Below are 22130 nucleotides of genomic sequence, written 5' to 3' on the forward strand. Positions count from 1 at the left end.
TTAGCATTGAATGGTTGTGTTGTTAAAGTGTGAAGTATGGAACCCTGCTCAGACGGGGAAGCCTTAGCATTGAACGGTTGTGTTGTTAAAGTGTGAAGTATGGAACCCTACTCAGACGGGGAAGCCTTAGCATTGAACGTTTCTGTTGTTAAAGTGCAAAGTATGGAAACCCTGCTCAGATGGGGAACCCTTAGCATTAAACGGTTGTGTTGTTAAAGTGCAAAGTATGGAACCCTGCACAGATGGTTGGTCAATGTGACTTAAGCAACGTGCAGTCATTGAATTCTTGATAGCAGAAGGTGTCACTCCAAAGGAGAATCATCAGAGAATGCAAGCTGTTTGTGGTGATTGTGTTAATGTGAGTCCTGTGCATCGTTGGGTGAGTAAGTTTAAAGATGTTGAGGTGGGAACATCTGTCACAGGAGTTGGATGTCCTGTGACAGCAACCATTGAGTTTCACAAGCAAAAGGTGGACAGATTGATTCAGGACGATCGTCATATCACTCAGAGAGAAATTTCAAGCATCATCGGCATTTCGCAAGAACATGTGGGTCACATTATTGCTTTCCACCTCAACATTGCTTTGTTTGGCTATTGGAAGATCTGTGCACAATGGGTATTGTGAGATGCTGGTTGCAGAAACAGAGTGTCGACTTTTTCTGTGACGACTTCAGAAAACTTGTTCATCATTTGTAGAAATGTATCCAATTTTCTGGTAATTATGTGGAAAAGTGAATAGTGGTAGTTAAAGGGCACATTCTAAGGATTATTTCTGCGTTTGATTGATTAAAATATTCCCATCCAAACGGAAGTAATAAAGGTGAAGGCATTGCTTTTAATTCAACCCTCGTAAATAACCAGCCCTCTAAGTCAGAAGCGGTGTCCCAATGCTGAAGTTCATGCTGGAGGCAGCAGCTTGTCTGGTAGTGTTGCCAGTGAATATGCACACAGTGAAAATGCCTCTTCTCTCCACACACACACCATGTGTGTCCCCAAGTGTCCCCAGGTTGGCATCCCTCCTTGGTACCTTCAAGGAGAGGAGAGGAGGAGCAAGAAGGCTGGTTCCAGCCCCAGAGAGTCAAAGTCTCAGATAGCGTTCTGCTGATGAGGACTGCGGAGGATGCACAGATAGTGGGATTGGCTGGTTTACAGACCCCGAGCCAATCTGAGGCTAGGTGTGCCATGTTAGGCCACGGCAGCTCGCTCAGCTCAGCTCACAGGGCTGGTTGGAGGAAAAACAGAAGGCGAAGGGGGAGAAGAGGAAGGAGGCGGCGACAGCGGCTGGGCGGAATCTGTTGCCATTTCACGGCTGCAGGCACCGAATCAAGGAGAGCAGCCCCCTCTCCCACCCAACCCCATTGCAAATCTGTTCCATTTAAAATGTTCCGCTTCACACGTCCGCCTTGAGGTTGAAGCCCCATGTTCGGTCCAAATCATCAGCAGAGAGGAAAACGTATCCTTACAATAAAAACGTCATATTGAGAGTGCACCTGCCCTCTCCATCTTCCGTAAAGAACTAAAAACATGGATGTTGTTCTGCTGTGCATTTGATTAGACAAGTCCTTGAGCCCCGGTGGCAAAGTGCATTAAAGCACGGAGCTGGAGACCGAAAAGTCCCAGGTTCAAATCCCAGGAGCGGCGTGAGTGGCTGCTGTTAGCTCCAGCTTCTGCCAACCTAGCAGTTTGAAAACATGCCAATGTGAGTAGATCAATAGGTACCGCTCCGGCGGGAAAGTAACGGCGCTCCATGCAGTCATGCCAATGGCCACATGACCTTGGAGGTGTCTATGGTCAACGCCGGCTCTTTGGCTTAGAAATGGAGATGAGCACCAACTCCCAGAGTCAGACATGACTGGACTTAACGTCAAGGGAAACCTTACCTTACCTTATACCTGCCCACTATTCGGATTTGCAATTTGCACTGGTCACTTTACTGTTGTTCTCAACCTCAAGATCATTTTCTCCACCCCATGCATTTTACTCGACTCTTGCACTTTATTCATCACTTCCAAATTTTAGTGAGTTTATGACAGCTACCCACTCGTGCATAGTTAGATTTTTCAGTGGCTCGCGGACGATGGATTAAGGTTGTTTTTATATTTTATGTTTTATAATTGTAAGTTACCGTATATACTCAGGTATACGCCGACCTGAATATAAGCCGAGGCACCTAATTTTATCACAAAACTGGGAAAACCTATTGACTCGAGTATAAGACGAGAATGGGAAATGCACAGCTACTGGCAAATTTAAAAAATAAAAATAAAAATAGATACTAATAAAATTACATTATTTGAGGCATCAATAGGTTAAATGTTTTTGAATGTTTACATAAAATTGTAATTTATGATGATGATGATGATGATGATAATAATAATAATAATAATAATAATAATAATTTAATAAGATAAGACTGTCTAAGTCTGATTACCTATATACTTGAGTATAAGCCGACCCGAATATAAGCCAGCCTGGATCCTCACTCGAGTATAAGCCGAGGGGAGCTTTTTCAGCCCTTAAAAAGGGCTGAAAAACTAGGCTTATGCTCATTTATATACAGTAATTTAAACTTCAGTTTGATTACTCTGTTTTTAACTATGATGTATATATATTTTTAAACTGTCTGTTTTATGATATTTATGATGGTGATTGGGCTTGTCCCCATGTGAGCTGCTCCGAGTCCCTTCAGGGAGATGGAGGCACCGAGGCAGCATACAAAAATAAAATGATGATGATGATGATGATGATGATGATTAGAAACACAACAAGATGAGTCCATAACAGACACTCTGCTGGCTGTTGCATTAGATCACACGTTGGACATTTACTATTATTATTATTATTATTATTATTATTATTATTATTGACACAACGATATAGTATGACACAGCGAACAAGATAGACATGCTGGATTTCGTATCACAAAATCATAAGTCGAACACTTCCCAAGTGTCTAGGACTCTGTGATTTATTTTCGGATGATGCGTGCAGATCCCAGTTGGGTGGCCTTTTGCAGTTGGCAGATAGTGATTTTGTCAATGTCTATTGTTTCCAAATGCTGGCTGAGATCTTTTGGCACGGCACCCAGTGTGCCCATCACCACCGGGACCACCTGCACTGGTTTCTGCCAGAGTCTTTGAAGTTCAATCTTGAGGTCCTGATAGCGGCTGAGTTTTTCCTGTTGTTTTTCGTCAATGCGACTGTCACCTGGGATGGCGACGTCAATGATCCAAACCTTTTTCTTTTCCACAACTGTGATGTCTGTTGTGTTGTGTTCCAGAACTTTGTCAGTCTGGATTCGGAAGTCCCACAGTATCTTTGCATGCTCATTTTCCAATACTTTTGCAAGTTTGTGATCCCACCAGTTCTTTGCTGCTGGGAGGTGGTACTTGAGGCATAAATTCCAATGAATCATTTGGGCCACATAGTTGTGTCTCTGTTTGTAGTCAGTCTGTGCGATTTTCTTACAGCAGCTGAGGATATGATCCATGGTTTCGTCAGCTTCCTTGCACAGTCTGCATTTTGGGTCACTGGCTGATTTTTCGATCTTGGCCTGAATTGCCTTTGTCCTGATGTCTTGCTCCTGGGCTGCAAGGATCACGCCTTCTGTCTCCTTCTTCAGGGTCCCATTCGTGAGCCAGAGCCAGGTCTTCTCCTTATCAGCTTTTCCTTCAATTTTGTCAAGGAACTTTCCATGCAATGTTTTGTTGTGTCAGCTGTCAGCTCTAGTTTGTAGTGCGGTTTTCTTGTAATTTTTTTTGTCTGCTGTGCTTTGAGGAGTTTCTGATTTCTGACTTGAATCAACGCAGGTTCTTCACTTTGCTTTCCATCTTCTGCCAGGGCATGTTCTTCTTCTTTGACTGCTTGTTTTACTTGTAAGAGTCCTCTGCCACCAGATCTTCTAGGCAGATATAGCCGGTCAGTATCACTGCGAGGGTGCAGTGAATGATGAATGGTCATGACTTTTCTACTTTCTATTATTATTATTATTATTATTATTATTATTATTATTATTATTATTATTATTATTAAGAGACGTGTTTGCAAACTAGGATGACATTCCTAAGCTCGATTTAAAACAAATTAAAAGCATGGTTAAAACACATCAATAAAAGCAAAGAACTATTCCATCCTGGATGGAAATTCCCTTCTCTCTCAGCCTCAGAAGAAGGCAAGAGCAGGGAAATAGTGATAGGTTCACCATAAGTCAGAAATGTCTTGAAGGCATAAAATAAGAAATACCAAAGGTTGGTTGCTGGAGCAGGGAGGTCCTTTCTATTTTGTCCACCCTGAATCTTCGGCACACAGCTGGCGAAAACCTGGAACAATCCATCTCAATATATAAATAACATCATATCAAGTTCTTCCTCGCTCTGGGGAATCATGGTTTAAATTAAATTCTTAGCAGGCCATTGTTTATTGTTTATTGATTTCCTTATTTATTTTATCATAACCTTTTTTCCCCCCTTCTCCTGCTTTTGTGCCGAAAATGCTCCTGGAGTGGCTTGCTTGCAATCAATGAAAACAAGGCTGGCTCATAATGTAAAAAAGGCACAACATAAAATGAAAATAAAGAGGTGGGAAGCAACGCAGGGAGGGAGGCCGGGAGGGAAGAAAACTTGGGACCCGTTCTGCACATTTAAGAGCGCTCTCGTTTTAAATGTTTATTGAATTTTTATTTTAAGTACAACAACAGAGGACAAAGGAAAGGGGAAAGAAAAAAGAGGGGGAAGGGAGGCGCACGGTTGAAATGTGCTTGCCAGACACACATCGGGATGGAAACAGAGTTCCCTAAGAATGTCAGCTATCCATACCCATAGATTCTGAATCCACCGATACAGAAACCATTGCTGTATCGGTGGGATGTTGAATTCATTCTGGGTTCTAGTCCAAAGCTTTAAAAGAAGTAGTCAAGTCTGTGGACCTTTTTGCTGAAATACGCTTGGTACGAGGGTTGAATGAAAAGTAATGCCTCCACCTTCGTAACTCCTCAACAGATGGCAGTCCTGGTCTGAGGCATGTCTGCGCAGACGGGGAAGCCTTAGCATTGAATGGTTGTGTTGTTAAAGTGCGAAGTATGGAACCCTGCGCATATGAGGAAGCCTTAGCATTGAACTGTTGTGTTGTTAAAGTGCAAAGTATGGAACCCTGCACAGAAGGGAAAGCCTTAGCATTGAACGGTTGTGTTGTTAAAGAGCGAAGTATGGAACCCTGCGCAGACGGGGAAGCCTTAGCATTGAACGGTTGTGTGGTTAAAGTGCGAAGTATGGGACCCTGCACAGAAGGGAAAGCCTTAGCATTGAACGGTTGTGTTGTTAAAGTGCAAAGTATGGAACCCTGCACAGACGGGGAAGTCTTAGCATTGAACGGTTGTGTTGTTAAAGTACGAAATATGGAACCCTGCGCAGAAGGGAAAGCCTTATCATTGAACGGTTGTGTTGTTAAAGTACGAAATATGGAACCCTGCGCAGACAGGGAAGCCTTAACATTGAACGGTTGTGTTGTTAAAGTGCGAAGTATGGAACCCTGCGCAGACGGGAAAGCCTTAGCATTGAACGGTTGTGTTGTTAAAGTACGAAATATGGAACCCTGCGCAGACAGGGAAGCCTTAACATTGAACGGTTGTGTTGTTAAAGTGCGAAGTATGGAACCCTGCGCAGACGGGGAAGCCTTAGCATTGAACAGTTGTGTTGTTAAAGTGCAAAGTAAGGAACCCTGCGCAGACTGGAAAGCCTTAGCATTGAATGGTTGTGTTGTTAACGTAAGAAGTATGGAACCCTGCGCAGACACTCAGTCAACATGCAGTCACTGAATTCTTGAGAGCAGAAAGTGTCGCCCCAAAGGAGATTCATCAGAGAATGCAAGCTGTTTGTGGAAATTGTGTTGATGTGAGTCCTGTGTGTCGTTGGCAAGTAAGTTTAAAGATGTTGAGGTGGGAACATATGACTTGCATGACAAACAAAGAGTTGGATGTCCTGTGACAACAACCATTGAGTTTCAGAAGTAAAAGGTTGACAGATTGATTCAGGACAATCGTCGTATCACTCAGAGAGAAATTTCGAGCATAATCAGCATTTCACAAGAATGTGTGGGTCACATTGTTGCTTTGCTTGGCTATTGGATGTTGAGAGAACTGTGAGACGCTGGTTGCGGAAACAGAGTGTCGACGTCTTCCGTGAAGGCTTCAGAAAACTTGTTCATCATTGGCAGAAATGTATCCAGTTGTCCGGTGATTATGTGGAAAAGTGAATAGTGGTGGTTAAAGAGCACATCCTAAGGATTATTTCTGCGTTTGATTTATTAAAATATTTCCATCCAAACCCAAGTAATGAAGGTGGAGGCATTGCTTTTCATTAAACTCTGGTACCTTGGATAGTGCTTTTAAAATTTGGAGCAGATTGATGTAGAAGCCACCCGTGGCAACTGGTGATACAGCTAATGCAACTTTATTGTGACATTATTGTTTAAGGAGTCGGGAAGGGTTAATTACAAGTATCCAATTACTTCCCAACTGTGCCTGCTGCCCATGCCTTTTCCTCCCTGCCCTTTGCTCTTGTCTGCTGTCATGTTTCCCCCGCAGCCGTGCTCACTTGTCCACTTGCCTGTTCATGTTATAGAAAAATGCAGCCAGGGAGGTCAGCGTTTGGAGCGAGGAGGATGCGACGGAGAGGGATGCGTCTCCGACCCAAGGTCACTGAGCTGGGGAAGGAAAATTGCTTAGCGTAGCAAGAGTTTTCTCTTGGTTGGGAGCCAGAGGAGAAAGGGTCTCTGGTTAGCGGGAAATGAAGAGCATCCCCAGCACCAGCCGTGGATCTGGCGGAGGATTTCTCTTTCAGAGCTTGACCATTGGAGAGAATAGTTGGCTATGGCTTGGATGGGAATGCTGGCTGGGAAAACTTTGCTTTTTCCAATTCCCAAGCTGAGTTAATTGAATGCAAACTCCCGTTGCCCATTGAACCCTGGGAGGAGAAGAGAGAATACAGAGAAGGGATTCCCCAAAATACAAATGCAAGAGGCCACTACAACCAGAAATATAACATAATACAGTAGAGTCTCACTTATCCAAGCCTCGCTTATCCAAGCTTCTGGATTATCCAAGCCTCGGCTTATACTGGAGTCAATGTTTTCCTAGTTTTTTTGTGGTAAAATTAGGTGCTTTGGCTTATATTCGGGTGGGCTTATACTCGAGTATATACGGTAATCAATTTGTTACAAACACACATACACTCACAGAAAGCAAAACTCTTACATTCAAGGTTTGTGAATTCCTTTGCTTTCCTATATAAGGAAGATTTTGGCTTAGAGACATGTATTTTGAAGCATTTAGTATATTTTGAATCTCTACAATCCTTGTCTGTATATTGAATGTTCTGTGACTATAGCATATATAGGAAATACTGTCTTATAGTTTATATTATGATATATTTGTGGTTATAGTGGCCTCTTGCCTTAGGAAAAGAGAGAAACCAGGACATTTTAAAAAGTTTTTTTTAATCGTGTCAGAAGCAACTTGGAAACATACTGCAAGTTGCTTCTGGTGTAAATAATTGACTGTCTACAGAGACGTTGCCCAGGAGATGCCCAGGTGTGTTATCATCCTGCTGTGTTCCATTAAGTGCTGTTTGTCTGTACAGTAGAGTCTCACTTATCCAACATGAACAGGACGGTAGAACGTTGGATAAGTGAATATGTTGGATAATAAGGAGAGATTAAGAAAAAGCCTATTAAACATCAAAATAGGTTATGATTTTACAAATTATGCACCAAAACATTATGTTTGACAAGAAATTTGACAGAAAAAGTAGTTCATTACACATTAATGCTATGTAGTAATTACTGTATTTACGAATCTAGCACCAAAATATCACAATGCATTGAAAACATTGACTACAAAAATGCCTTGGATAACCCAGAATGTTGGATAAGTGAGACTCTACTGTATTTGCTTTTAATTACTGCGTTTCAATATTAACATCGTCAGTACAAAGTACGGTAGAGTTTTGCTTATCCAACCTTTGCTCATCCAACGTTCTGTATTATCCAATACAGCCTGCCTTTAGGTAGTCAATGTTTTTGTAGTCAATGTTTTCAATACATTGCGATGTTTTGGTGCTAAATTTGTAAATACAATAATTACTACATAACGTTACCGTGTATGGTATGATATAGTATAGTATAGTGTAGTATGGGTATAGTAGTAGGCCTATTTTAATAGTAACTCTCAAGCAGTCAGAAACTACATTAATCCAGCATCTGCTGGGTGCCAGTTAACCGAGAGTCTCCCGTATCCGTACATTGACAGAAATGCTCAGGTCAAGGCCTTCTGGAAGACAGAGCATCGTCCCGAAGGTATTGCTGGCAATGACATTGCAATCTTTTCTATGCCAGCTCAGAAACCCCGTGTTTGCCCTGTTATTTTAACTGGTTGATACGATCTGTCACCAAGCCAATCTTTATTGCATTTCACCAAAGGCCCTTAGAATTTAATAGGCAGCGTTAACAGAAATAATCCACAATATGGCAAAAATAAAATAAAAGACTGTCTATTTTTGAGCCTCTTTGGAACCGTAACAAGCTGCCCATTGCAGCAGATATATAAACCCATCTTTTTAAAATTAACGATTTAAAGTCACAAATAAAATCCCTGCTCCCATTTTCTGGCAGTGACAACTACATCTACTATATCGATGATATGAGTTTGTTTCACCTCCAATAATTTCCCCTCTATAATAAAAGCTTTGTGTAAATATATTTGCTGATCCTTTGCAATGATTATTTTGCGTTACTCTTTTTATTGGATATTGTGAGACATAGACAAATCACCTGTTAGAAGTTTTCTATTAATTTGAGTGTCCTGAGCCCATTGAAAGACTAATTTCAGTTACAGGTGTTGCAGAAATACGAGGGTTGAATGAAAAGTAATGCCTCCACCTTCATAACTGCTCAAGAGATGGCTATACTGGTCTGTGGCAGGTATTGGCTTGTTCAGAAGACTCTCCTCTACAGTTCCATTTGGCGGGAAGCCTTAGCATTGAATGGTGTTGTTGTTAAAGTGCGAAGTATGGAACCCTGCGCAGACAGGGAAGCCTTAGCATTAACGGTTGTGTTGTTAAAATGCAAAGTATGGAACCCTGCACAGACAGGGAAGCCTTAGCATTGAACGGTTGTGTTGTTAAAGTGCGAAGTATGGAACCCTGCACAGACAGGGAAGCCTTAGCATTGAACGGTTGTGTTGTTAAAGTGCGAAGTATGGAACTCTGTGCAGACGGGGAAGCCTTAGCATTGAACGGTTGTGTTGTTAAAGTGTGAAGTATGGAACTCTGTGCAGACGGGGAAGCCTTAGCATTGAATGGTTGTGTTGTTAAAGTTCGAAGTATGGAACTCTGCACAGACAAGGAAGCCTTAGCATTGAACGGTTGTGTTGTTAAAGGGCGAAGTATGGAACCCTGCGCAGACGGGGAAGCCTTAGCATTGAACGGTTGTGTTGCTAAAGGAGATTCATCAGAGAATGCAAGCTGTTTATAGTGATTGTGTTGATGTAAGTCCTTTGCGTCATTGGGCAAGTAAGTCTAAAGATGTTGAGGTGGGAAATCTGACTTGCGTGGCAAACAAAGAGTTAGACGTTCTGTGACAGCAACCACCGAGTTTCACAAGCAAAAGGTCAACAGATTGATTCAGTACGATTGTTGTATCTCTTAGAGAGAAATTTCAAGCATAACTAGCATTTCACAAGAACGTATGGGTCACATTATTGCTTTGCTTGGCTATCGGATATTGAGAGAACTGTGGGACGCCGGTTGCGTAAACAGAGTGTTGACGTCTTCCGTGATGGCTTCAGAAAACTTGTTCATCGTTGGCAGAAATGTACCCAATTGTCTGGTGATGATGTGGGAAAGTGAACAGTGGTAGAGTCTCACTTATCCAACACTCGCTTATCCAACGTTCTGGATTATCCAACGCATTTTTGTAGTCAATGTTTTCAATACATCATGATATTTTGGTGCTAAATACAGTAATTACTACATAGCATTACTGCATATTGAACTACTTTTTATGTCAAATTTGTTGTATAACATGATGTTTTGGCGCTTAATTTGTAAAATCATAACCTAATTTGATGTTTAATAGGCTTTTCCTTAATGCCTCCTTATTATCCAACATGTTCGCTTATCCAACATTCTGCTGGCCCGTTTATGTTGGATAAGTGAGACTCTACTGTAGTTAAAGAGCACATTCTAAGGATTATTTCTGCGTTTGATTTATTAAAATACTAGCTGTGCCCGGCCACGCGTTGCTGTGGCAAAGTGGTGGTGGTATTGGTTAAAAATTGTTGTGTAATTTTTATTTGACATTGTTTGCATTTTTAAAATTAATTTTATTGTAAGTTATATTTTTATTTATTATATTTTATTATTTTCTTGTATTATTTTTAGTTACTTTCTGTTATAGTATTTTATTGTATTAATTTTTTAGTGTTTTTTTATTATTTTTTATTGGGTTGCTAGGAGACCAAGTTGGAGGAGCTTAGCCTTCTAACTGGCAGTAATTGGATAAAAGCAATTATTCCTCTCTCTCTAATTAGGACTTTATTTTTCTTTTCTTTTTGTTGTATCAACCTAGAGGCGTGGATGATGGGTTGTGTTGTCAAATTTCGAGGTTGGGGGGCCTGTAGTTTTGTTGTTTTGTGGGTCGCCGTGATGCCATCACTCTTTTATATATATAGATTCCCAGCCATACCCAAGTAACGAAGGTGGAGACATTACTTTTGATTCAACTCTCGTACCTTGGATAGTGCTTTTAAAATTTGGAGCAATTTGACATAGGAGCCTCCCATGGCAACTGGTGATACAGCTAATGCAACTTCATTGTGACTTCATTGTTTAAGGAGTGGGGAAGGTCTTTAAGCAGAGGCTGGATGGCCATCTGTCGGGGGTGCTTTGAATGCGATTTCCTGCTTCTTGGCAGGGGGTTGGACTGGATGGCCCATGAGGTCTCTTCCAGCTCTACTATCCTATGATTCTATGACTTTTCATTCAACTCTTGTAGTTAATAATAAATAATAATAAAACTTTATTTATATACCGCCCTATCTCCCAGATGGGACTCAGGGCGGTTTACAGTCATAAAAGCAAACACAAAAATTACATAACAACATAATACACATTATTAAACAAAGTAAAATAATACAGTTATAACAATAAATCACACTTACATGACCAGATCAAGGGGACGGGAACCATAAAACCAATATATTAAAATGTATCATTTTAGGTTAGGGAAATCTTGTGCAATATATTCAGGCCCAGAAATCGGCAGTCATTATAAAAAAAAGAGATAACTTTAGATGCTTCTTAATCACATTCCAGGACTTTGATATTCATATTAACAGGAATTATCTCCAGTTCATTTTTTCTCCTCATCTGTAGTGCAATAGTTCCAAACAAGTGCGATTTTTTTAAATTTAAAAAATGGCATTAAATAAAATACAAAGCCCATAAGAAAATGCACATATGGAAAAGTATGTAAAATACTATATTTATTTTTTATAATTATTATTTCTTCTATCCTGCCTTTCCCCCAGATTGGGAGTGAAACCGGTATACAGTATATTTAAAACAACATTGCCAAAAAAATCCATAAGATACAAAAGTTAAAACACAATTAACAATAAAAAATTAAACCAGATTAAAACGTGCATCATTAAAATATACACATATCATTACAACAATTGGCAATATTCAGTGCATTGTGTAGTACAGGCCTTACATAGTCACTTATCAAATGCCTGTTGAAATAGAAAATAGTTACACTTATTTCCCAGATAAAAGTGCACGGATTAGAGTCGATGGCTCAAGCAGAAAACTCTCCGAGACCCTTATGCCACTGCAAATGCAAGTCCTCAGATTTGTGCAGGGAGGCAGTCAGAGCAGTGACCTGAAGTGCGTATCATGTCAGTGCATGTGCTGATATGTGCACATACGCTTTCCCCCTTTCTCCGTGTATACCCCCAAAGGGGCCAGCTGTCCTTCCTGGGTTTTTTGCATCAATCCTCTACTGTCTGCCTGAAGCTTACTCTGGGTGTGCGTTTGTGTGTTAATGCAGCAACAATCCAAGCTCTCCCAGCTGCAAAAGAATATAAAATAAAATAAAAAATGGATTGACTTTGCCCCACAGCCTGTTCCTCCCCACTCTCCCGTTTTTGTCTTCTGCTTCCCGGGATGGGGCCGGAGGAGCGAATGGCTTTCAATGACACAATGATTGTGGGAGTGAAGGCAGAGAACAAGACAGCGAAATTTGTTTCCCGGGCGCCGAAAGATGGCAAGTTAATTGGCAGGTGTCATCTGGAGAGGGACATTTTGCTGCACAGAGTCTCATCATCGGCGCGAATTTGAGGGGGTGAGGCGATGGAGAATATGCAGGGGTATTCGCACAGTCCGGAGGCAGCGCCATATCCATTCTGGTCACAGCAAACAGAATCCGGCTCCTGCCCACCCTTCCGTTGTTTGCGCTCCGGGCCGTCTGAATCGTGTGGGCCTCTGGAAAGGAGAAGGCAGGGAGAGAAGGGAACAGCGGGAGAGCCGGGCTGGGTCAGACTAAAATAGTCCATTTCAGCAGAAAGCCTCCTGGAAAGATTAAAGTTGGAAGAGACCCCCAAAGGCCATCCAGCCCAACCCTGTTCTGTCAGGCAGGCACAATCCCAGCCCTCCCAACGGATAAGCAACCAACCTCTGCTTAAACATCTCTGGAGAATAATAATGATAACAACAACAACAACAACAACAATAACAACCATTCATCACTCACTGCACCCTCGCAGTGATGTTGACAGGCTATTTCTGCCTAGAAGATCAGGGGGCAGAGGACTCTTACAAGTCAAACAAGCAGTCAAAGAAGAAGAACATGCCCTGGCAGAATATGGAAAGCAAAGTGAAGAACCTGCTTTGATTGAAGTCAAAAATCAGAAACTCCTCAAAGCACAGCAGACAAAAAACCAGTACAAGAAAACCACACTACAAACTAGAGCTGACAGCTGGCACATCAAAACATTGCATGGAAAGTTCCTTGACAAAATTGAAGGAAAAGCTGATAAGGAGAAGACCTGGCTCTGGCTCACAAATGGGACCCTGAAGAAGGAGACAGAAGGCCTGATCCTTGCAGCCCAGGAGCAAGACATCAGAACAAAGGCAATTCAGGCCAAGATCGAAAAATCAGCTGATGACCCAAAATGCAGACTCTGCAAAGAAACCGACGAAACCACTGATCATATCCTCAGCTGCTGTAAGAAAATCGCACAGACAGACTACAAACAGAGGCACAACTATGTGGCCCAAATGATTCATTGGAACTTATGCCTCAAGTACCACCTCCCAGCAGCAAAGAACAGGTGGGATCACAAACCTGCAAAAATATTGGAAAATGAGCACGCAAAGATACTGTCTCACTTATCCAGGACTCGCTTATCCAAGGTTGTGGATTATCCAAGCCATTTTTGTAGTCAATGTTTTCAATATATCGTGATATTTTGGTGCTAAATTTGTAAATACAGTGATTACAACATAACATTACTGTGTATTGAACTGCTTTTTCTATCAAATTTGTTGTAAAACATGATGTTTTGGTGCTTAATTTGCAAAATCATAACCTAATTTGATGTTTAATAGGCTTTTCCTTAACCCTTCATTATCCAAGATATTCGCTTATCCAAGCTTCTGCCGGCCCGTTTAGCTTGGATAAGTGAGACTCTACTGTACTAGTGAGTAACAGGACAGCCTTATATTTACACTTAATACATTGATTTCTGTGTACGTTAGTGACAGCTGGTTAGTAGCCAGGTGTAATAAATCACTATTACCGAGAAGTCATGCGTATGAACCCAAACCGGGTCGGATTGAGCGCCTACCATTAAAATAGCCCAGCTTGTTGTTGACCTAAGCAACCCAAAAGATAGTTGCATCTATCAAATAGGAAATTTAGATACCTCTTCTGCGGGGAGGCTAATTTAACTAATTTACGACACCATAAAAATTGTCCAGCAGTGTTTGGAATGAGGAAGTAATCCATCAAGTGTCACAGTGGATGATGAAGCAGCTGCTCCCCCCTGTGGCCAGAATCGAGCATACCCTCATGAAGCTGGGAAACGTTAAATTGCCTCTGTGTCTTTGTCTCTCTCACTATGTTCATATGGCATTGAATGTTTGCCATGTATATGTATACTCCTAGATTTTCTGTTTTTCCTCCACCACAGATATCCCAGTGTTTCTTATTATCTCCATTGGTTTGGAATTTGTACGACCCCACCCACTGCCTCTCCCATAACCCTTTCCTATTATTTTCTATGGCAAACAGAAAACAGAGGAATTGATCAGCAACTGAACATACTAGAGAGGTTTAGAGAGAATTCACCATAATTTATATGAGTTATAGAGACTGGGATGTATAGTTCACCTGCAGTCTCAGAACACTCTGGACCTGGAACTAACTTGGCACATAGAACGCACACGACCAACAAAAATACTGGAGGGATTTATAGCTTGTATTTCTCCTCGTCAATAATCTTGACCATATTGGAAAGAAATTCATCAAAAAATTCAAAAGATGTTGCAAATTAAAATAGATCTGGACCCAAAATACTTTCTCTTAGGGATGCTTAATATCGATAAAGAAAAAAATAAAGAAATACTATTCAGTTATCTCATTACAGCAGCGAGAATGACATATGCCAAATATTGGAAAAAGAAACTCCTGATATAAACAGTTGGATAAATAAGGTGTTGGAAATAATGAATATGGATACGTTGATGTACTTATTAAAAATAATCATGGTAGACTGAAAAAAACAAACAAACTGGGATCTGATAAAGAAAAATTACTTGAAAGAAGAGCAATTGAAAGTGTTGATTTAAGGTGAAGATGTGTTATTATAGAATGATTGTAAGAAGATACTGACACTAGAAGAAAAGGTAATCAAAAACTTTTTATAGAAAATGTGCAACAGATGGAAGTCACTGTATTTTTATTTATGTATTCTCTCCTTTTTCCTTTTTTTCTTTTTTTTGTCCTATGTATATATTTAAATACTGTATATACTCGAGTATAAGCCTAGTTTTTCAACCCTTTTTTAAGACTGAAAAAGCCCCCCTCGGCTTATTCTCGGGTGAGGGTCCTGGTTGGCTTATATTTGGGTCAGCTTATACTCGAGAATGTATGGTACATTTATTATTTTTCTCTATTATTATTGGTATTATTACATTTATTATTTTTCTCTATTATTGTTGCTACTATTACATTTATTTTACTCTGTTTTTATTATTAATAATAATACATTTATTATTTCACTCTGATCTTATTATTATTATTATTATTATTATTGCATTTATTATTTTACTCTATTAATTATTACATGTATTGTTTTACTCTATTATTATTAAAAGGATACATAAGCACATTTACATTGAAGAAGATGAGAATAATGATTTGATCAGAGCTGGACAGTCTTTTCTTAAATTTGAGCTTTATATAAATATTCAAAAACATTTCACCTACTGATGCCTCAATTAATGTAATTTTATTGGTATCTGTTTTTATTTCTGAAATTTCCTACCCTCGGCTTATACTGGAGTCAATGTTTTCCCAGTTTTTTTGTGGTAAAATGAGGTGTCTCGGCTTATATTTGGGTCGGCTTATACTCAAGTATATACAGTAATTTTATTGGTACAGTAGAGTCTCACTTATCCAAGCTAAACGGGCCAGCAGAAGCTTGGATAAGCGAATATCTTGGATAATAGGGAGGGATTAAGGAAAAGCCTATTAAACATCAAATTAGGTTATGATTTTACAAATTAAGCACCAAAACATCATGTTATACAACAAATTTGACAGAAAAAGTAGTTCAATACACAGTAATATTATGTTGTAATTACTGTATTTACGAATTTTGCACCAAAATATCACGATATATTGAAAATATTGACTACAAAAATGGCTTGGATTATCCAGAAGCTTGGATAAGCGAGTCTTGGATAAGTGAGACTCTACTGTATCTATTTTTATTTCTGAAATTTCCTACCCTCGGCTTATACTGGAGTCAATGTTTTCCCAGTTTTTTTGTGGTAAAATGAGGTGTCTCGGCTTATATTCAGGTCGGCTTATACTCAAGTATATACGGTATATATAGATATTTTTTCTTCTTCTCTCCCTATCCTTTCTCAAATCATCACCTCATGACACTTGCCATATAAAGGGATATTCCCTTTTCTTTTCTTTTTTCTCTCTCCTTTTTTATTATTGTATTTCATGTTTGTATCTATGCCTATCACAATTTTTAAAAACTACCAATAAAAATTTAAAAAATAAAAAATAATAATCTTGACCATATTGACCACACCATGTTGCATGCCCAAGGTGAAGGACACTTTGGGTGTCTTTGATGCTCACCATGCTCTTCGTTCTGTCACCCATCCCTCACCTTTCCTGGCTCTTTGTCTCTCCTTTGCAGGGAAAGAAGAGTTTGTGGCGACGTTCAAGGGGAACGAATTCTTCTGCTACGACCTGTCCCACAACCCCATCCAAAGCAGCACCGATGAAATCACCCTCTCCTTCCGCACCTTGCAGCGCAACGGCTTGATGCTCCACACGGGCAAGTCGGCCGACTATGTCAACCTCTCGCTGAAGAGCGGCGCCGTCTGGCTGGTCATCAACTTGGGCTCGGGGGCCTTCGAGGCACTGGTGGAACCCGTCAATGGCAAGTTTAATGATAACAACTGGCACGACATCCGTGTGACCAGAAACCTGCGCCAGGTGAGTGGTGGGCGCCAAGCACGCGGCTCCTCGCTTGTGGGTTGCGGGTGGAAATAGGAAGATAGGGCTGGACTGTGGGGCACAAACAACGCATATGGTTATTTGAGTTTCTTCATCCGTATCTGTATCCTTCCCGTTCCAGACACCATCGAGAGGAAGGCTTTTATTTATTTGTTTACAGTATTTATATCCCGCCCTTCTCTCAGGGTGGATCACAGAACATACACATGTGGCAAACATTAAATGCTGTTTAGACAATTGTATCTAGATAGAGGTATAGATATATAGATATAGATATAGGCTTTCCCATCTTCGGCATCTTGGAGGCTTATGCTCAGTTCCGGCCACAAGGGGCACTGTCGCTCCATCTCCCTGCATCAAAAAGCTTTGTTTGTGAGCTTCCTTCTTGATCAAATTGCCTGTATTTTTCTGGCATTTCCTTATAGGTGTCTTAAAATACCTCCCCACTTTAAAGTGATACCTTTTTATCTGGGCTAAAGAGCAGGAGCTCACCCTGACCCAGGCTTCGAACAGTCAGCCTTTCGATTGACAAGATTTACTACAACTGGTGGTTTAACCGTGGCCCTAAAAACAAAGGACCAACATAATGGTTTCTGACTTTGGGTCCCCAGATATTGCTTGTCCACACCATCCGGTTAAAGCAAAGAAAATTCATATTCCCTTTCACTACCTAACCCTACCAATGCCCATTCTTTTTAGCACAGCCTTCTTAAACCTAGAGACCTCCGGGCGCATCAAACTATACCTCCCATCACCCTATGGGGTGACTATGAATTATGAGAAACGTAGGCTCATATACATGAAGTCCACCAGGTTGGAAGAAAATTGTTTCAGCAGGTTGGACTTTCCAGAAATATTCATTGGGGTCTCTATGAGTTCATCCGCACTATCAAATGAATGCAGTTTGACATCACTTTAAGTGTTATGGCTTAATGCTATGGCTCAGTTGGAGTTTGGTAGCACTATTTGGCAGAGAAGACCTTATAAAACTATAACTCCAATATTCCATAGTGGATAAAGGTAAAGGTTTTCCCCTGACGTGAAGTCCAGTTGTGTCTGACTCTGGGGCTTGATGCTCATCTCCATTTCTAAGCCAAAAAACCAGCGTTGTTCATAGACACCTCCAAGGTCATGTAGCCACTGGCATGACTGCATGGAGCAGCATTACCTTCCCGCCTGAGCAGTACCTATTGATCTACTCACACCCTGTGGGTTGATGCTCATCTCCATTTCTAAGCCGAAGAGCCGGCGTTGTCCGTAGACACCTCCAAAGTCATGTGGTCACTGCATGGAGCACCATTACCTTCCTACCGGAGCAGTACCTATTGATCTACTCACATTCTGTGGGTTGGTGCTCATCTCCATTTCTAAGCCGAAGAGTCGGCATTGTCCGTAGACACCTCCAAAGTCATGTGGTCACTGCATGGAGCACCATTACCTTCCCGCCTGAGCAGTACCTATTGATCTACTCACACTCTGGGGGTTGGTGCTCATCTCCATTTCTAAGCCAAAACGTCGGCGTTGCCTGTAGACACCTCCAAAGTCACGTGGTCACTGCATGGAGCACCATTACCTTCCTACCAGAACAGTACCTATTGATCTACTCACACTCTGGGGGTTGGTGCTCATCTCCATTTCTAAGCCGAAGAGCCGGCGTTGTCTGTAGACACCTCCAAAGTCACGTGGTCACTGCATGGAGCACCATTACCTTCCTACCAGAGCAGTACCTATTGATCTACTCACACTCTGGGGGTTGGTGCTCATCTCCATTTCTAAGCCGAAGAGTCGGCGTTGTCTGTAGACACCTCCAAAGTCACGTGGTCACTGCATGGAGCACCATTACCTTCCTACCAGAACAGTACCTATTGATCTACTCACACTCTGGGGGTTGGTGCTCATCTCCATTTCTAAGCCGAAGAGCCGGCGTTGTCTGTAGACACCTCCAAAGTCACGTGGTCACTGCATGGAGCACCATTACCTTCCTACCAGAGCAGTACCTATTGATCTACTCACACTCTGGGGGTTGGTGCTCATCTCCATTTCTAAGCCGAAGAGTCGGCGTTGTCTGTAGACACCTCCAAAGTCATGTGGTCACTGCCTGGAGCACCATTACCTTCCTACCGGAGCAGTACCTATTGATCTACTCACACTCTGGGGGTTGGTGCTCATCTCCATTTCTAAGCCGAAGAGCTGGCGTTGTCCATAGACACCTCCAAGGTCATGTGGCGACTGACATAACTGCATGGAGCATTGTTACCATCCCACCAGAGCGGTACCTATTGATGTACTCACATTTGCACGTTTTTGAACTGCTAGGTTGGCAGAAGCCGGAGCTAACAGCAGGTGCTCACTCTGATCCCCGGATTCAAACTTGTGACCTTTTGATCCGCAAGTTCAGCAGCTCAGCGCTTTAACACCTCAATATTCTAAAGCTATAACAAAGTGATGTCAAGCTGCTTTTAATTCTACAGTGTAGATGCACCCTGTGACTCGCACAACTGGGTAATTTTGCACCTGCACAGCGCAACCCATTTGTGGGAGTTCACGGCTCCAAGAACTACAGTTCCGAATCCGCAGCCTGCCTTCTCCCACTTCCTCTCCATGCCGCATGGCTGCCGTTCAACTGGGCTGCCCTCCCTTTGAGCCCCTTCCCGGCTTTGCAGCCAGACTCTTTCTGACGGAACGGAGCCGCGTTGGGGCTTTCTCCACGCATGTTCCTTCCACTGCTGCAGCCGTTGTCTTCATTCAAGCTGGCAGCTCGCAGCCAAGTGGCTTTTTATATTTATATGGGTCCCGATGTGATGCTCATTATGGCAAAGCGCTGGCGTCAAGGTGACATAGAGGAGTGCTTCTCTTATGTGCTGCCTCCCAGTGCATCCCAGAGCTTTCCTTTCCTATATTTTCCCCTTTGGGCCACACAGAAACAATCTCCCCTTCTCTAAGGAATTTACGAGGGTTGAATGAAAAGTAAGGCCTCCACCTTCGTTAACTCCTCAACAGATGGCAGTACTGGTCTGTGGCAGGTCCTGGCTTTTTCAGTAGACTCTCCTCTACAGTTAGTTCCATTTGGTGGGAAGCCTTAGCATTGAACGGCTGTGTTGTTATAGCGCAAAGTATGGAACCCTGTGCAGACGGGGAAGCCTTAGCATTGAACCGTTCAATGCTAAGGTTTCCCCGTCTGCGCAGGGTTCCATACTTCACACTTTAACAACACAAACGTTCAATGCTAAGTCTTTCCCGTCTGCGCAGGGTTCCATACTTCACACTTTAACAACACAACCGTTCAATGCTAAGTCTTTCCCGTCTGCGCAGGGTTCCATACTTTGCACTTTAACAACACAACCGTTCAATGCTAAGGCTTCCCCGTCTGCGCAGGGTTCCATACTTCACACTTCAACAACACAACCGTTCAATGCTAAGGCTTCCCTGTCTGCACAGGGTTCCATACTTTGCACTTTAACAACACAACCGTTCAATGCTAAGGCTTCCCTGTCTGCGCAGGGTTCCATACTTCGCACTTTAACAACACAACCGTTCAATGCTAAGGCTTCCCTGTCTGCGCAGGGTTCCATACTTCACACTTCAACAACACAACCGTTCAATGCTAAGGCTTCCCTGTCTGCACAGGGTTCCATACTTTGCACTTTAACAACACAACCGTTCAATGCTAAGGCTTCCCTGTCTGCGCAGGGTTCCATACTTCACACTTTAACAACACAACCGTTCAATGCTAAGGCTTCCCCGTCTGCGCAGGGTTCCATACTTCACACTTTAACAACACAAACGTTCAATGCTAAGTCTTTCCCGTCTGCGCAGGGTTCCATACTTCACACTTTAACAACACAACCGTTCAATGCTAAGTCTTTCCCGTCTGCGCAGGGTTCCATACTTTGCACTTTAACAACACAACCGTTCAATGCTAAGGCTTCCCCGTCTGCGCAGGGTTCCATACTTCACACTTCAACAACACAACCGTTCAATGCTAAGGCTTCCCTGTCTGCACAGGGTTCCATACTTTGCACTTTAACAACACAACCGTTCAATGCTAAGGCTTCCCTGTCTGCGCAGGGTTCCATACTTCGCACTTTAACAACACAACCGTTCAATGCTAAGGCTTCCCTGTCTGCGCAGGGTTCCATACTTCACACTTCAACAACACAACCGTTCAATGCTAAGGCTTCCCTGTCTGCACAGGGTTCCATACTTTGCACTTTAACAACACAACCGTTCAATGCTAAGGCTTCCCTGTCTGCGCAGGGTTCCATACTTCACACTTCAACAACACAACCGTTCAATGCTAAGGCTTCCCTGTCTGCACAGGGTTCCATACTTTGCACTTTAACAACACAACCGTTCAATGCTAAGGCTTCCCTGTCTGCGCAGGGTTCCATACTTCACACTTCAACAACACAACCGTTCAATGCTAAGGCTTCCCTGTCTGCGCAGGGTTCCATACTTCACACTTCAACAACACAACCGTTCAATGCTAAGGCTTCCCCGTCTGCACAGGGTTCCATACTTTGCACTTTAACAACACAACCGTTCAATGCTAAGGCTTCCCCGTCTGCGCAGGGTTCCATACTTCGCACTTTAACAACACAACCGTTCAATGCTAAGGCTTCCCACCAAGCCAGTACCTGCCGCAGACCAGTTACAAAGGTGGAGGCATTACCTTTCATTCCAATCTCGTAGGTAATAACCTGCACCTTAAATTGGGGCCGGAAAATGACCAGTAGTCAAGTATTTCCATCCCTTTCTATATCCGCAGATCTCAGAGCAGTGCAAACTCTGCACCCGAGGAGAGGCGTGAGGATTCATTTAGCCTTCCTGTTTAATGGATGGTTTAAAACAAGAGCTAAGCTGTTTTGCCTGACTTCCATCCTCCTCCTTTTGCTCCTAAATCCCTTCCTCTGCTTGGTGTCTGGACACTAGGGCTACCCCGTGCCCTTCTTGGGCGTCATTCACTTGACAGGATGTTATTTTGACGGTTGAATTTTCAGCGCTTGCAATGAATTGAAGGGTGTATTACACACAGAGGGCTGTGCTTGGGTTGGAAGGGCTGGTGTGGGTGGGGAAGGTGGTAGGGAAGAGTCTTGTTCTGTGAATCCTAAAGGCACGTTATAAGGAGGAGGCCCCCATACACCCCCTTTTCACCCTTCAGCATTGAAGGCAGGTTGGCAGCCAAAACATGGATTTCAAAAGGGCTGAAAACAAGAGAATCGAGGCAAGAAAAATGGCATGTAAGTGTGTGAACATAGGCGTTCTCACACTTATGCAGTGCGCACAGTTATAACACTGTGATACTCCTTCAA

The 22130-nt window shown here is 42.3% G+C and overlaps 1 protein-coding gene across 25 annotated transcripts in view; it reads left to right on the plus strand.

Annotated features, from left to right (window-relative positions):
• nrxn2 (neurexin 2) overlaps positions 1 to 22130 on the plus strand; it is a 540133-nt gene that overhangs the window by 170969 nt on the left and 347034 nt on the right. For all 25 annotated transcript variants that reach the window (XM_062965405.1, XM_062965382.1, XM_062965398.1 and 22 more), the window contains one exon: positions 16496 to 16797. In XM_062965405.1, the coding sequence (XP_062821475.1) occupies positions 16496 to 16797 (302 nt within the window). The remainder of the gene's footprint in view (positions 1 to 16495; positions 16798 to 22130) is intronic.

Source organism: Anolis carolinensis, unplaced genomic scaffold (genome assembly GCF_035594765.1).
Source record: "Anolis carolinensis isolate JA03-04 unplaced genomic scaffold, rAnoCar3.1.pri scaffold_14, whole genome shotgun sequence".
NCBI classification, from domain to species: Eukaryota; Metazoa; Chordata; class Lepidosauria; order Squamata; family Dactyloidae; genus Anolis; species Anolis carolinensis.